Below are 14,611 nucleotides of genomic sequence, written 5' to 3'. Positions count from 1 at the left end.
TGCGCGCTGCGCCTCCCGCGCCCCGCCCGCGGGGCCACCTGGGCTTCCTTCTTCGCACGTCGGTCGTTTGGCGCCAATACCCCGAACTCGGGAGTCGAAGGTGATGCCGCCCGAGCCCGACGGTTTCCAAGGCGGCTCTGTTAGGGGACAGGAAGGGGGCTCTCAGGGGACCTCTCAGAGTCACTAATGTCTTCAGGGAGACCCTATCCAGCGGTTGCATCATCTTCACGCGCGGACGGCAAGCCACGTTTCACTTCAGCGTTTGAAACCAACCCGAAATCCTTCGTATGGATCCCTCACACCTACCAATACCTCCAAACACCAGTCTGAGCTCTCCATCATCCTTCTCGCTTTATTTACACCCGACTTCCCTATGTCTGTCAAGTTTTCCCACTTAGATTCAAATGAATTCCCTTGTATCAAAATATCTCTTCACAAGTTACTTATAAGAAACAAACAACATACTTATAAGTTACAAAGGAGGGACGCCTGGGTGGCTCAGCGGGTGAGCGCCTGCCTTCCCCCGGCCGCATCAGGGCTCCCTGCTTGGAGCCTGCTTCTCCCTCGGCCTGTGTCTCTGCCTCTCTCTCTCTCTCTTTCTCTGTGTGTGTGTGTCTCATGAATAAATAAACTTAAAAAAATTTTTACAGAGGAGGGCAGCCCTGGTGGCGCAGCGGTTTGGCGACGCCTGCAGCTCAGGGCGTGATCCTGGAGACCCTGGATCGAGTCCCGCGTCAGGCTCTCTGCATGGAGCCTGCTTCTCCCTCGGCCTGTGTCTCTGCCTCTCTCTCTCTCTCTGTGTGTGACTATCATAAAAAAAAAAAAAAAAAAAAAAGATAACTAGCCAGCATCTTTTAAAATGTGATGATCATGAAAGACAGAGAGTGAGGAATGGTCCCAGATTGGAGGAGACTAAGGAGACAGGACATTAAATGTAATGTGTGATCCTGACTTGAATCCTGGTGGGGAAGAAGGACACTGGTGGGATAACTGATGACATTAGAATCCTAGACTAGGCAAATGCAGTTTATCATCTCAGTTCCTGGTTTTGGCAATTGTACTTCTTCGACATTTGAGGAACTTGGCTGATGGGCACATGGGAACTGTCTATCATTGGCAACTCTTGTAAATCTGAAGTTACTTCAAAACATAAAGTTAAAATAATAAAACTTAAAATGCAAAATAACATTACCTTGAATCTGTCTCAAAGTGTATAATTACAAATGCCTGTTAATGTTTATTTTTTCAGATAATCTTCATAACTCTATGAAATAGGGAGGGAGAGTTTCAGTTCTACACACAAGACTATTCAGGCCTAAGGAACATAAAAGACTAGCCTTACACTAATGAAAAATCTGTCAGGTCTTAAAATCAGGTCTCTGGATTTTATTTTATTTATTTTTTTTTTAAACTTTTTTTTTTTTTTTTTATGTATGATAGTCACAGAGAGAGAGAGAGAGAGAGGCAGAGACACAGGCAGAGGGAGAAGCAGGCTCCATGCACCAGGAGCCCGACGTGGGATTCGATCCCGGGTCTCCAGGATCGCGCCCTGGGCCAAAGGCAGGCGCCAAACCGCTGCGCCACCCAGGGATCCCTGGGTCTCTGGATTTTAGATTTAATGTTCTTTTCCTTATATCAGCAACTTTGGCTTTGTTGTTGTTGTGTTTTTTTTTTTCTCTTGCCTCTATCAGATTAACTACGAAATCAAAGCAAATATTCCTTCATACCTAGCAATTTGCAATAATATTCCTTTCCATTCCCCCTACCTTCTAGACCAGTGGTTTTCAACTGTGGCTCACATTTAAATCACCTGAGGAGAATAAAAATAAAAATAATAAAAAAATAAAATCACCTGGGGAGCTTTAATAACTATTGATGCCTGCTTCCCACCTCCAGAGAGGCTGTATGGCCTGGATTTTAAGAATTCTAAGAGAGGGGGGATCCCTGGGTGGCGCAGCGGTTTGGCGCCTGCCTTTGGCCCAGGGCACGATCCTCGAGACCCGGGATCGAATCCCACGTCGGGCTCCCGGTGCATGGAGCCTGCTTCTCCCTCTGCCTGTGTCTCTGCGCCTCTCTCTCTCTCTCTGTATGACTATCATAAGTAAATAAAATTAAAAGAAAATTAAGAATTCTAAGAGAGGGATGCCTGGGTGGTTCAGTGGTTGAGCATCTGCCTGTGGCTCAGGTTGTGATCCTAGGTTCCTGGGATTGAGTCCTGCATTGGGCTCCCCATAGGGAGCCTGCTTCTCCCTCTGCCAAAGTCTCTGCCTCCCTCTTTGTGTGTCTCTCATGAATAAATAAATAAAATCTTTTTTAAAAAAAGAATTCTAAGAGAATCACAAATGATCCCATTGTGTAACCAGGTTTCACAACCATTATGCCACATAAATAATTGTGAAATAAAGAAGGTAGGTTAAAAGAGGGAGAGACAGGCAGCAGGTTAAAAAAAAAAAAGGATTATCTAAGGAGAGATATTCAGATCTGAATGTCAGGACTGAGACTGGGGAGAGATATGGGAATCATCAGTTTATTGCTGATAACTAACACTGTGGTAGTGGACAGCATTGCTTTAGGAGAGTAAGCCAAGTGACAAGAGGAGAGATACAAGAAATTTTGTGATAATAAAGAAAACATGGCCACAGAAATATTTTGAAACAGAAGGGAAGGATGGTGAGAAGGTTGACCTCAAAGTTGTAGATCAGAATTGTGCAGCTCAGTTCAAGGTCCACCTCCTCACAAAGCCTCCCAGCCCTCCTGGATCTCCACCTGCTTCAACCCCAGTACCACCTCATGCTCACTCTCATGCTGTTATCTCTTTCACATTCACAATGATACTTGACACAGGACTAAACCAGGCCTTAGTAATCCTTGATCACTGGAGGATTTTAAAAGCAATTTCCCACATCACCATTAAGCATGGAGTTCTTAGGGAAATTTTGCTGATTGGTTCCTCCTCATTGTGATGGGAGAGATTTTTTTCCCCTTTTTTTCCTGAGACCAAGCTCTTCCATAAAAGAAGATTATGTCCATGACATGCTATTGGCCAATGTTTGTTTGGCCAGCTCTTCCTTTATAACTTTTTTTCCCCAACCCTCCAGGTCTTTGTCCTATGAATTCATAGAAAAACTGTTGGCAAGTGGTTGGCAGCTGGACCTTTGAAAAACAGTACCATCACCCCTGCCCCACTCCTCCCAGCCCCACTCCCAGACAGTTATAGGAGAAAGGAATAACTGTGTCACTCCTGGCTTCCAGTTGCTCATCTTGCTCTTAACTTGGAAGCCTCTGGGGCTGAACGAAACTGGACAAAGTGTGCTGAGAAGCCTAATAGAGCTGGTTCTTTTTCTGAAAGTGCCTTATTGTGGAAAAATAAAATTATGTGTTTAATTTCTGAAACCTGATGCCTGATTTGCCTTGGCAGCCATTCTCCCAGGCTTGGCCGAGAGTCCAGCAATACTACTGATTAATACCAGCTCAGCTTGCTCCCCAGAGAAGAAGAGCATTATTTACTTGACCATTTTCTTAAATCCTTTTTAATTTGCATGTATTTTAACATGATCTTATTGGCTTTAACATGCTGTAACTGACCACTGGCCCCAGTGAAGCCTTGAGGAAGACTGTTCTGCTCTGTGCACTCGTATCCCCATCACAAAACAAGATTTTGTTCAATCCAGTAATTAGAAATGACATATCTATCATATGTTCTGTTCCTTTGGGGGCTGTCAAGTTCTAAGTGTATTTTTGTGCCCTGCTGGTCTTCAGGCCACTGGTAGAAAGGGAAGAAGATGATGCTTCCCAGAATTCAAACAATGCTTTCTGCCCTATTCCTTCCTCCCTTCCAATCTTCCTCCCTTCCTCCTTTCAGGTCCCTTTGGATAGTGACCCCTGGGCTCATTCTGCCCCTCCCTTGTAAAGCCCACAGGGATATCAAATAACATTTCTCCGAGGGGACACAAGGGACTGAGGAAAGGTTGGGCCCCAGACAGTCCCTGACAGGGAAGTGTAAACACAGCTGTGGAGATGGGCGCAAACTATCCTCCCTCCTCGCTCTCCCCTCCCCCAGTTCCCACCCAGAAGTAGGGAAAGGCCACCCTGCTGTGGAGAAACAAACAACAAAACAAAGCAAAGCACAACCTAAAAGCCTGAGTGAAGGTCACCAGAAACTGGGGCTGCTGCCCAGGCCTTGGTGCGGCCAGCTGAAGTGCCAGACCCCTCCCTGAACACTTAGAGGCAAAGGCAGTTCCAAAGCAAGTTGAGGTCTGGACATTATTGAGCCTGGAAACATGGCTCAATTTTTGAAGCCTCTCCACTCCTGGACACTTTGTCCTCTCATCTCAAAAACACAGCTTTCCGCCCCAGGTACTTAGCTCCTGACCCCTAGTTGCATAGGGATCATAATAATGCATTCAATTCAGCAAGTAAGAACAAGCCCACAATAAACCCTTGTTTGTGGCTGTTATAAGTTTAAACTCTGAGCCTCCAAGCCAAAATTTAGAAAGGGCCTCCTTAGCCTTTGTTAATTACAAAATAAATAATTCCAGCAGGAAGGGACTTTCTCTTTTGGGGATTACTTGGGTGGGATTCATGCCTTGCACAAATTAAAAGCTCCAACCCCACAGCTAGGGTGGTGCTTGCTGCCCATTCTTGCTCCCTTGGCACAGTTAATTCGGGGCCTTGATCTCATGGGACACGCCTTTGGCACAACTTTGCCTGGGAAGTAGCCCCAATCGGGTGGACAGCTAATGAGCTGTGCTTCCTTTCTGGCCAGCAGGGTCCTCCAGTGTAAAACTGCAGAACTTAGAAAAGTGATAATAGTCCTCAAACACTGTCCATTCAGTATGGGCCCAGCATTGTGCTGAGTACTTTACAAAGGGTCATCTCATTTCATATGAAGTCAGTAATATTCTTATTATTATTTTACAGCTGAGAAAACTAAACCTTAAAGAGATTCTGGAACTTGCCCAAGGTTACCCAGCTGCGGGTGGTGTGGCCAGGATTTGGGTCTGACCCAAAACCCATTCTGACCCCCAAACCCATGCTCTGAACCGCGTCATTCTATCTCCTCCTTTCTCTGAGATCTTCTAGCTCTGATATCATGATTCTGGATTCTCTCCATAGCTTTCTGTTCTTACCAGTGGTGCCAGAAAGAGAAATGTGTTTGGAGCTCTGCAAATTCAGAGGAAAACAGTTCCAGAAAGGTGAGGGGCTTCTTACTCCCTATGTACTAGAGATGCCAATCAAAGCTGGACACTCGACAGACCTTCATATCAGTAGGGAACAGCCTGTGTGAAAGACAAACAAATCCTAGCCAGACAGGAAAGGGGAGTTCCTCTTGTTTCTGTAACTTCCCTTTCTCTCTTCCCTGGCTTATCAGCAGGGTCGCACACTGTTAATGCTATGGCCTTTTGAACCACACTCCAGCTAGGATGGGATACCAGGCTACAGAGATGCTTTTGGAGCAAGAAAAGTACATATATACATCTACAATTATATCCATGACACTGTACATAAAGGAACAAATGTAAATCACATTTATTCATGTATTTAACAAATCATCTTTAACATTCATGTTAAGACATTGGACACAGTGTGAACCTACATTATTTCATGTAATCCTTGTAATATGCATGAGAAGTGGGCATTGTTAGCACTATTTTACCTTTTTTTTTTTTTTTTTTTTTTTAGATTTTTAGATTTTATTTATTTGTTCATAAGAGACACAGAGAGAGGCAGAGACACAGGCAGAGGGAGAAGCAGGCTCCATGCAGGCAGCCTGATGTGGGACTTGATTGCGGAACTCCAGGATCACACTCTGAGCTGAAGGCAGATGCTCAACTGCTGAGCCACCCAGGCATCCCTACTCTTTTTTTTTTTTTAGGTTTTATTTATTTATTTGAGATGGAGAGAATTAGAAGAACAAGCGAGGGCAGGGAGGAGAGAAGGAGAAGTAAGCAGACTCCCCACTGAGTAGGGATCCTGATGTGGGGCTCAATCCCAGGGTCCTGAGATCATGACCTGAGCCAAGGGAGGATGTTTAACTAACTGAGCCATCCAGGTGCCCCAGTTCCATTTAACAGAGAAGGACATTGAGATTCAGGGAAATTAATAACATTGGCCATGGGCACATGGCTAAGTAGGAAAGCTGGGATTCTATTTGGCTCCAAAGTCTATATTCTTTTAAATAAAAGGAGTGCTGTGTCATGAAAAGAACAAAATTATAGAACTGGAAGGATCCCAGAATATCTTGGAAATACAGTTGTCATAAGTGTATATGTTACACACCATGATAGTAAATACCATTTATGACATGCTTACTAGCACTAGACATTGGGTCAAATACTTTACTTACATTATCTTTACTTCTGAATGAGATATACACCAGTAACCCCATATTGCAGATAAAAAAACATTCTCAGAGGAGTTAAGTAATTACATAGAGTCACATACAGCTAAATAAGTGATGGAGCTGGGATCCAAACTCAAGTCTGCTTGACTCCAAAGTGTGTGTGCTCTTAACCACTAAGGTAATGAAAATCATCATCATCATCATCAATAATAATAATAGCAATAATAATAATATCCTACACTAAGTGCTTTAAATCTTACAACTAATAAGTATTTTTATTATCCCTGTTTTGCAGGAGAGGAAAATATTGCCTTTTGTAGTATTAAGCTCACATTATAGATACCACACATGTTAAACATATACTCCTACTGTCTTATTTGCTTAACACATGTTGGATGCTATAATCTAGAAAATGTTTTATTTCATAACATCATAAGTGTTTTTAAAAAAGATCTTATTTATTTATTTATTTGTGAGAAAGAAAGAGAGAAAGAATGCATGAGCAGTGGGGAGGGGTAGAAAGAGGGAGAAGCAGACTCCCCACTGAGCAGGGAGCCTGGTGCAACTGCACCAGATCAATGCTGGGACCTGGGATCATGACCTGAGGCAAAGGCAGGCACTTAACTGACTGAGCTAACCAGGCACCCCATCGTGAGGGTTTTCATTGTCTATCCTATACATTAAGGTCTTGGGGAAAAAGATGTGAAAAGATACCGTCTATAAACAAAGCAGGCATAGTCAGGAGAGGGATCATATTGAGAGGAGACGGCCCTCCATGTCAGGAGGACCTCCGTGCCAAATCTTGTTTGGTTGCCCTTCCAGCTGGTCTTCTGCATCCCTTTCTATTTGGTTCTCTCTAGCAGGTTGGCTAGCAAGCTGACTTCCATTGTGGAGCAGAGGTTAAGTACTCAGGCTTCAGGATCAAGATCTGGATATCTGACAATATGAGTTGCATGAGCTTGTACAAATTACTTACCCTTTCTGAGCCTCAGTTTCCTCATCTGTAAAATGGTTGCTATGGTGCCTAATTTAATAGGGTTGTGAGTTTTTTTGTTTTTGTTTTTGTTTTTTTTGGGGGGGGGGGGTTGTGAGTTTTAAATGAAACAAGGTGAGCATACTGCCAAGCAGTATGCGTCCTCAGGGGATTCCCATGTTATATAACATCAAAACTCTTTAGGTTTTGGGAGTGGGTAGAAGGGTTCCTGGGATGGTTTCACAGGATGGTCCTGAGCAATGAAGGGAGAGTGAAAGCAACACTGGCATTTGGCATTGGGTCCTGACAGCAACCATGAGTCAGCCCCAGGTGCCGAGGGACCGGCAGTGTTCTTAGCACTGTTGGGCGTGTGCTATGGTCACTTGGCCATCATCCTCTTCAGTCATGCTGTCTGAATGTCGTTCTTATAAATCTGGATCTAGTCTGGTTTTTTTATTTCCTTTTTTTTTTTTTTTTTTTTTTCAGAAAAACAGCCTCCACCATGTGATGTCATAGTCTAGCCTGGGTCAAAGAAGGAAAGGAGGAGGAGATTGTATATACATAGCTGGGTGAAAGAGGATCTTCTTATTTCTGGAGGGGTCTATCTGGTCTTGGAAGAAATTCTTTATCCTTCTCTCCTCTTTCGACCTCATTTTCAAGACCCAGTAAGAAATTAATATTTGGATATAGAGTGGGAGGGAGGTGATAAATCATAATGGTTAAGACCTGAAGCTTAGCGTCAAGCAGTCCTGAGTTCAAATTCTGACTGTCAATTACTGCCTCTGGGGCCTTCGGCACATTACTCCTGTTTCCCCATTTTTCCCAGGGACAAGATAATTCTGATACGTTATGGTAGTAGGATTTTAAAAAATACTTGCAAAGCACTCAGCACTTGTATCAGAGAATGCACTGTGCATCACATGTAATTGTTCAATAAATGGCAGCTACTAGTAAGTCCCTGGTAGTTGATGAGGAACATGGCTCAACCATTTTCTCTGCTTTTTACCAACTTGCGAGCCAAAGTTTTCCCCAGTAACCATTCTTCTTTCTGAGAGATGGCCATGCTCTTCACACCAAGTGTGTCATTCTAGAGATGAGAAGATGGCTAGAGATGGAGTAGCTGTGTCCCTACACCTTTGTCTTCCCTCCCTTAGCTAGCTGGCCCTGACTGCAGCTCTTCTGCTTGTCCCTGCTGCCTTCCTGCCCGCTAAAGAAATCTGTCTCCTCTCTCCAGCTTGGAGGGATCAGCCCTTCCCAGCTAGGACTTCTGGCTCCCTTGACCCTGATTCTCCCCCACATCCTCTCCTGTGCTCTGCTCTGTATTTTGCAGACAGCTGGGGAAGAGGCCAGCATGTCTCTACATCATAGAGACGATAATCCCAGGATGTTATGCATGCAATTTCATTGTGTAGGAGGCCCCTAGTGCTTTTTACTGCCCGGTATGTTGTTCTGGATTTGTGATGAGTGTATAGGGGGAAGGCTGAAGATTAGAAACAGCACTCCTAAGGATAGGGTCACCTCTCCTCTTGCTTCAGCCACATGTTCCACTGCCTGTATTAGAAGAGAAATTCACATGGCAGTAGGATCCCTACCCAGAAGTCAATCTAGGTTGGGGCCAGAAATCTCAGGTCAATGTCCATCTGGATCAGAACCAGATCCCTGTCTTCCCAGGCACTAGGAGTGGGTGTGGGATAGGGACAGAGAACTAAGGAGGTGGGTAGAAAACAAAGACCAGGCTCCACTGGATATAAGACAAAAAGACTACAGGTAACTACAGTTAAAAGGAAAGAAGAACTTTTATATATGTTGTTGTGAAAAGAAGCCCAAGACCTATTCTTAAGTAAAAAAAGAAGTCATTAAAAAAAAAAGTCATTGAACAACAGAGATTTTTTTTTAACTTTTATTTATTTATGATAGTCACAGAGAGAGAGAGAGGCAGAGACATAGGCAGAGGGAGAAGCAGGCTCCATGCACCGGGAGCCCGACGTGGGATTCGATCCCGGGTCTCCAGGATCGCGCCCTGGGCCAAAGGCAGGTGCCAAACCACTGCGCCACCCAGGGATCCCTGAACAACAGAGATATTAAGTCCCATTTATGCTTTTTAAAAAAATTTTTGTTTATTTACTATTTTTAAAAGATTTTATTTATTTATTCATAAGAGACACACAGAGAGAGACAGAGAGAGGGAGAGAGAGAGAGAGAGAGAGAGAGAGAGAGGCAGAGGGAGAAGCCGGCTCCCCGCAGGGAGCCCAATGTGGGACTCTATCCCGGAACCCCAGGATCACACCCTGAGCTGAAGGCAGATGCTCAACCACTGAGCCACCCAGGTGTCCCCTAAGGTCATTTTATATATAAAATGTTGAGCTCCAGAGATATGAAATGACCTACCCAAGGTGACACAACAACACGGAGGCACAATCTGCCTTCAAAATCCTAACCAATGCTTGTTTGTCTTTTTAATCAATGATACCATACTTCCCTATTTAAAACCCAACTTTTTTGTTAACTTTAATCTTTACCCCAACCCCAGTCCTAATTCACAGTGGGCTCAAGTGTTTCTGGCCCCAGCTCAGTGGAAATGGCTGGTTTGTTTTCTGTCCCCCCATCCCTGCTCCTCCTATCACATCAATCAGAAATCTCCCTCCTGACCATGTTTCCTTCTTCAAAAGGGCACTCTTAGGTGGGAGGAAATTAATGGATTTGATCGCCAGCCTGAAGTGACTCTGAGGCTGGCTGTCAGGCTCTTTGCACACTGCAGAAGATGACTATCACCAGGAGGGCTTTGTGGTTCAGGCCAAGTGGGCCACCTCCTTTCTTCTTCCGGATGCCTTATGAAGGCAACCTCATGATCCCGGCTATGGAGGAGCACAACAGGCTTTCAGTGGCCATAATTTGAGAGCCTAAGACCCTGAGATGAAGATTTGAAGAGAGAATGTGAAGCATAATTTGTGGTGGGCAGAAATCAGTGAACTGGGACAAGAGCAGCAGCTGAGTCCAGGGGGGTCAGTGTCTGGGAGTAATTTAGGAAAGTTCAGTGCTGACAGCTGTGTCTGGAGCTGAGCGTCAGGGCCAAACCAGCTCCTGGGCTGCTCGGCTGCTTCAAGCTAGTGACGCTCTGGCTCAGGACACAGAGACAGCTGTGGTGTAGCAGAAGTCAGGACCCCTGGGACTCCAGGCTCAGCCTTACTGCTTCCCAGAAGTGTGACCTTAGGCAAGTCCTTAGGAAAGAAAGGAATGAAACCTCCACTGAGTGAGTGCAATGCCCTTTCACATATGTCATCCTCACTACCATTGACCGTTTATCAAGAATAATGTCCCCATCTTACATGGGGGAAACATTGTCAGGATAACCAAAGTCATTCCAGGCTACCTGGTTGTGGAGTAGGAAGACAGAAGTGGGAATCAGAGCTGCTGAGTTCAAGTTCTGGGCTCTTTCTCCTGAGCTTTGGCTTCTTACCCTGTAAAACTGGCACAATAATGAAGTCACCCATAGTAGGTTCTAAACCCTTCCTTTCTCCTAACTTTGGTCTCGAAGAGTAGTGGCCACCTTCTTCCTAGGAATGAAGTAACCTTACTTTTGCCCTCCCCACCAATCAGGTTGTGGATATAGGCCCTAGGAGGTGCCTGGAGGGAGGGTATTTGGACTCTGGTTTCCTCTCTGTCCCTAACCCCAGGCCTTGTCCTGGAGACTCTGGAGGGCTGGCTCCCTCATTTCCTCCCCAGTTTTGGCCAGCGGGCTGACTTTAGTGGGTGTTCCCAGGGAAGGGGAATTCTGAGCCCAGCTCCAGACACCCCTTCCCCCACGGCCCAGGACAGCCCCAACCCCCTGCCTCAGATACTGCGGGCGTGGAGAGGCCCTCTGAACCCCCAACCCTTCTTTCTCCTCCAGGTCCGCGAGAGCAGCTCGCTAACCTCCTTCCTCACCCCCGCCGCGAAGGAGCCGGGGCGACCAGGGCCCCCGGTGCGGATGCTCAGAGACCCCGGCGAGTCCTGGGCGCCACGCGGCTGAGCCCAGGAAATGCGTCCGGGTTCTGGGGTTACGAGGGGAGCTGTCCAGCCCCGCAGGGTGAGCTAGGAGAAAGAGTGGGCCAACGCCGACCCGGCCGAGCGAGCGGCGGGCGCCAGGGCCGGGTGGGGCAGCGACTCCCCCTCCAGCCCGGCGGCCCCGGGCGTCGCCCCCGCCCCCCACGTGGCCGCAGCCGTCCCAGCCCCAGCGAGGAAGCGGCGCGGCTTCCTGGGGCTTGGGCCGGGGATATAGGCGCCCCCGCCCGGGCCCGGCTCAGCGCCACCGCCCCTCCTCGCCTGCGCGCCGCGCGATGGCCTCGCTCCGGGCTGAGCGCGCAGCCAGCGGCCCGCGGCTCCCCGCTACCCGCGCCGGGCGACCGGCTGCGCTCCGCCTCCTCCTCCTGCTGGGCGGTGAGCGCTGCGCCCCGGGGCCCGGGGGAGGGGGAAGCGCGAGAGGCCCGGAGGGGAGGGGGCTGGACTGCCCAGGCCGAGACGGGGCCCCGGCGTGCGGGCGGGACAGCGCTGTCCTCGGACGGTCCTCGGCCCCACTTCGGTGAGGGCTCGGCGCGAGCTGCTTCCCGCTTGGAGGAACTTGGGCTGCCGGGACCCCGCGGAGCAGTCTTGGGAGGTCTGGGGCTGGCGAGGAGGAAGAGGAGTTTGGGTCTGGATTGAGTGGGAGGGAGCTGGTTTCAGCCCCCTCTTCCAGTCGCTGAGGCGTCCCTTGGGGGCCTGGATTGTTCCTTTTTCTCCTCTGAAAGTAGTTTTGACTTCTTAGGGTCTCAGAACCCTCCTCCAGGCTCCACCGCTTGGATCCCCACTATCCCTCCTCCCCCTCCCATTTCTGTTCACAGCTGTCCTAAAGCCCCAGGAGTCCCTGGCTCAGCTTCTTCCCACTGAAGGCAGCTTGAAGTTAGAAGGTGTGTATTCCCACCCACCCCCACCCCAACTCTGGGAGGGTGGGCGGGCTAGGGCTGCGAGGAGAGCCAGGTCAGTGGGGAGGGTCTCTTTTCTCAGGAGCCCAATTGGTGGTCCATTAAACTCCCTCCTGTTCTCTCTTGGGGTTCCTTGTGGTCTTTCTCCCTCTCATCCCCTGTGGCTCCCACGCAGCTCTGAGCTGGCTTACCTCACAGGTAGGTTAGAAGACCCCAGAAAAAGTATGTGGATGTTCCAGTGGGGCTGGCACCTGGAAGGCATTAACATTTTTCTGAGCTGAGACTCCTTGGAAAACTTTCTGAGACTCTCCTGGTGTTTGCCATGTTTGAAGACAGGAACAGTGGAAATACCTGGACCAGAGGGATTGGAGGAAGGGGCAGGGGTGTGGTCAGTGTGCAGCAATCTGTGCCCACAGGGAACAAGATGGCTGACTATGAAACCAGTGTCCAATTTTGCTGGCAATCTTATAAGGAGCAGATGGACTCTATCCCCAAGGATTGGTGCGACTGGGCCATGATTAGCAGGTAGGGGCAGTACCAGGGCAGCTTGGGCCAGGGGTGGGGCCTGCTCCTTATGGGTGGGCCTTGCATAAGTGTGGGACATTCTTCTCTCTTGGCCCAACCTGTACTCACTATAGTCTTCCCTTGCCCCCAGGCCTTATAGCGACCTACAGTATTGCTTGGAGCATTTTGCAGAAGCATTTGGCCTGGGCTTCCCCAATCCCTGGGCAGAAGAGGTCATCTTTGAGACTCACCAGATCCACTTTGCCAACTGCTCCCTGGTGCAGCCCACCTTATCAGACCCCCCAGAGGATGTACTCCTGGCCATGATCATAGCCCCCATCTGCCTCATCCCCTTCCTCGTCACCCTTGTGGTATGGAGGAGTAAAGACAATGAAGCCCAGGCCTAGGGTGGTATGAGCTTTTCTTGGAAGCCATTTTACTCCTTTTCCCTGCTACCACCAGGTCTCTCTTCCCCTCCCTACCTCCTTTTCTCACTCCCACCCCACCACAGATCCTTGGACTGGTGGAAATGGAAACCCAGCAGTGTCACAGCACAAGTTCTGTACTCTTCTAAATAAAAGGTTTTTTTTGTACTATCCCCTCCCCATCCTAGAGTCTCTGCCATTCTCACAGGCCCTCAGCTCTGGGAAGCAGAGCTAGAAGAATCTGGATAGCAGCACTGTTTTGTTCACTTGCCTGCTCCCCAATATCTCCCTCCCCCCACCTGAAGGCCACCCCTCCACTGTTTCCTCCTAAGGCTGGGCCTTTCCTGTCCTTATCCAAACCCAGCACCAGGAAGTATACAGGAAAGAGACTCCCTTCCGGTCTGGACAGCAGCTGGGGAGGTGTGGGGGGAGGGGCAAGGGTGGAATTTTTGCTGTGACTCCTGCAAGAAGGAAGGGGGACCACCCAGAAGCCCTGAATTTTCCTCTTCATGCCTCAGTTTACTCCCAGGGTCTGAGAATAGGAACTTTGATATGACCAAAAAGAGTCCATCTCTAAGGACCTCAGGATTGAGGGCAAGGGCAGTAGGGACTTACTCTACTAAGTCCACCACAGGACTCCCCTTCCAGGTCCCTGCCTCATCCTATGTTGTCCTGTACCCTGGGGGTGTGGCCTACAGCCTGACAGCACACTGCCCCCTGGTGTCCACTAGAGGTAAGAGCCAGAAGATGGACGTGACCTGGAAGAAGCTCAAAGCTGAGGAGACGGACCCTTGGATCAGACATTGCCACCTCCATAGCAATCACTAGTTCTTAACTGGGACATTCTATCAGCTTCCTAAGCCATACTGATACTCCCTTAAGACACATTCCCATTTTCTAGGGATGTACCTAGCCTCTGAACTCACCATTTCTTATACAGACACTCTTACATGTTCCCCAGACAGTAAGGCCCAGTTTTTCACCAGAGGACCTTCACCTCCAGTTCTTCCAGAACATCAAAAATATGAGAGAACAACTTTGTTCTCCATAAAGGCATATGTTCATTCTTTATGGTGCCTGAAGCCTCATCAGGGACTTTCCTCTTTGCTGAAACATTTGCCTCTCTGAAGACATGCACATCCATTTCCTGGGACACGCCTGTCCATTCCATAGATATATACCTATATGCTTCCTAGAATATATCTATCTATTCATCCTCTGAGACAGACTTCCCCTTTCAGGACATGTCTGTCTCTCTAGAGGCATTCCTGTTCCCTGGGGCATTTTGAGTTTTCACCTGAGCTAAGTCTTTGCTCTGTTTCCATGAATGCATCGGTCTTCCCCAGGGATATATAGTCTCTTCTTGGCCCATATTTGCCTTCATGTGTTTTACTAACATACACCAACGGTATGCTGGTATAAGATACTG

At 48.0% G+C, this 14,611-nt stretch overlaps 1 protein-coding gene across 2 annotated transcripts; it reads left to right on the top strand.

Annotated features, from left to right (window-relative positions):
* The first annotated feature begins 11,433 nt into the window (after positions 1-11,433).
* RAMP2 (receptor activity modifying protein 2) lies at positions 11,434-13,353 on the top strand. Of its 2 annotated transcripts, none has more exons than XM_072747132.1 (4): positions 11,434-11,732; positions 12,173-12,238; positions 12,586-12,778; positions 12,909-13,353. In XM_072747132.1, exons 1-4 carry the CDS (start codon positions 11,633-11,635, stop codon positions 13,162-13,164), a joined length of 615 nt encoding a protein of 204 aa, XP_072603233.1. In that variant the 5' UTR covers positions 11,434-11,632; the 3' UTR covers positions 13,165-13,353. The 2 variants fall into 2 exon arrangements, with proteins under 2 accessions (XP_072603233.1, XP_025842848.1); XM_025987063.2 differs by having other exon boundaries at positions 11,511-11,732; positions 12,670-12,778.
* The last annotated feature ends 1,258 nt before the right edge of the window (positions 13,354-14,611 follow it).

This window comes from Vulpes vulpes, chromosome 2, assembly GCF_048418805.1.
Source record: "Vulpes vulpes isolate BD-2025 chromosome 2, VulVul3, whole genome shotgun sequence".
Lineage (NCBI taxonomy): Eukaryota > Metazoa > Chordata > Mammalia > Carnivora > Canidae > Vulpes > Vulpes vulpes.
The sequence above is the reverse complement of the archived record's forward strand: the minus strand, read 5'-3'. Positions and strand labels throughout refer to the sequence as shown.

Coding starts and splice junctions, on each gene's coding strand:
- RAMP2 (XM_072747132.1), top strand. CDS start 11,633: ATGGCCTCGCTCCGGGCTGAGCGCGCAGCCAGCGGCCCGCGGCTCCCC. Junction 11,733..12,172: donor CCTCCTCCTCCTGCTGGGCG/GTGAGCGCTGCG, acceptor TTCTGTTCACAG/CTGTCCTAAAGCCCCAGGAG. Junction 12,239..12,585: donor AGGCAGCTTGAAGTTAGAAG/GTGTGTATTCCC, acceptor CCATGTTTGAAG/ACAGGAACAGTGGAAATACC.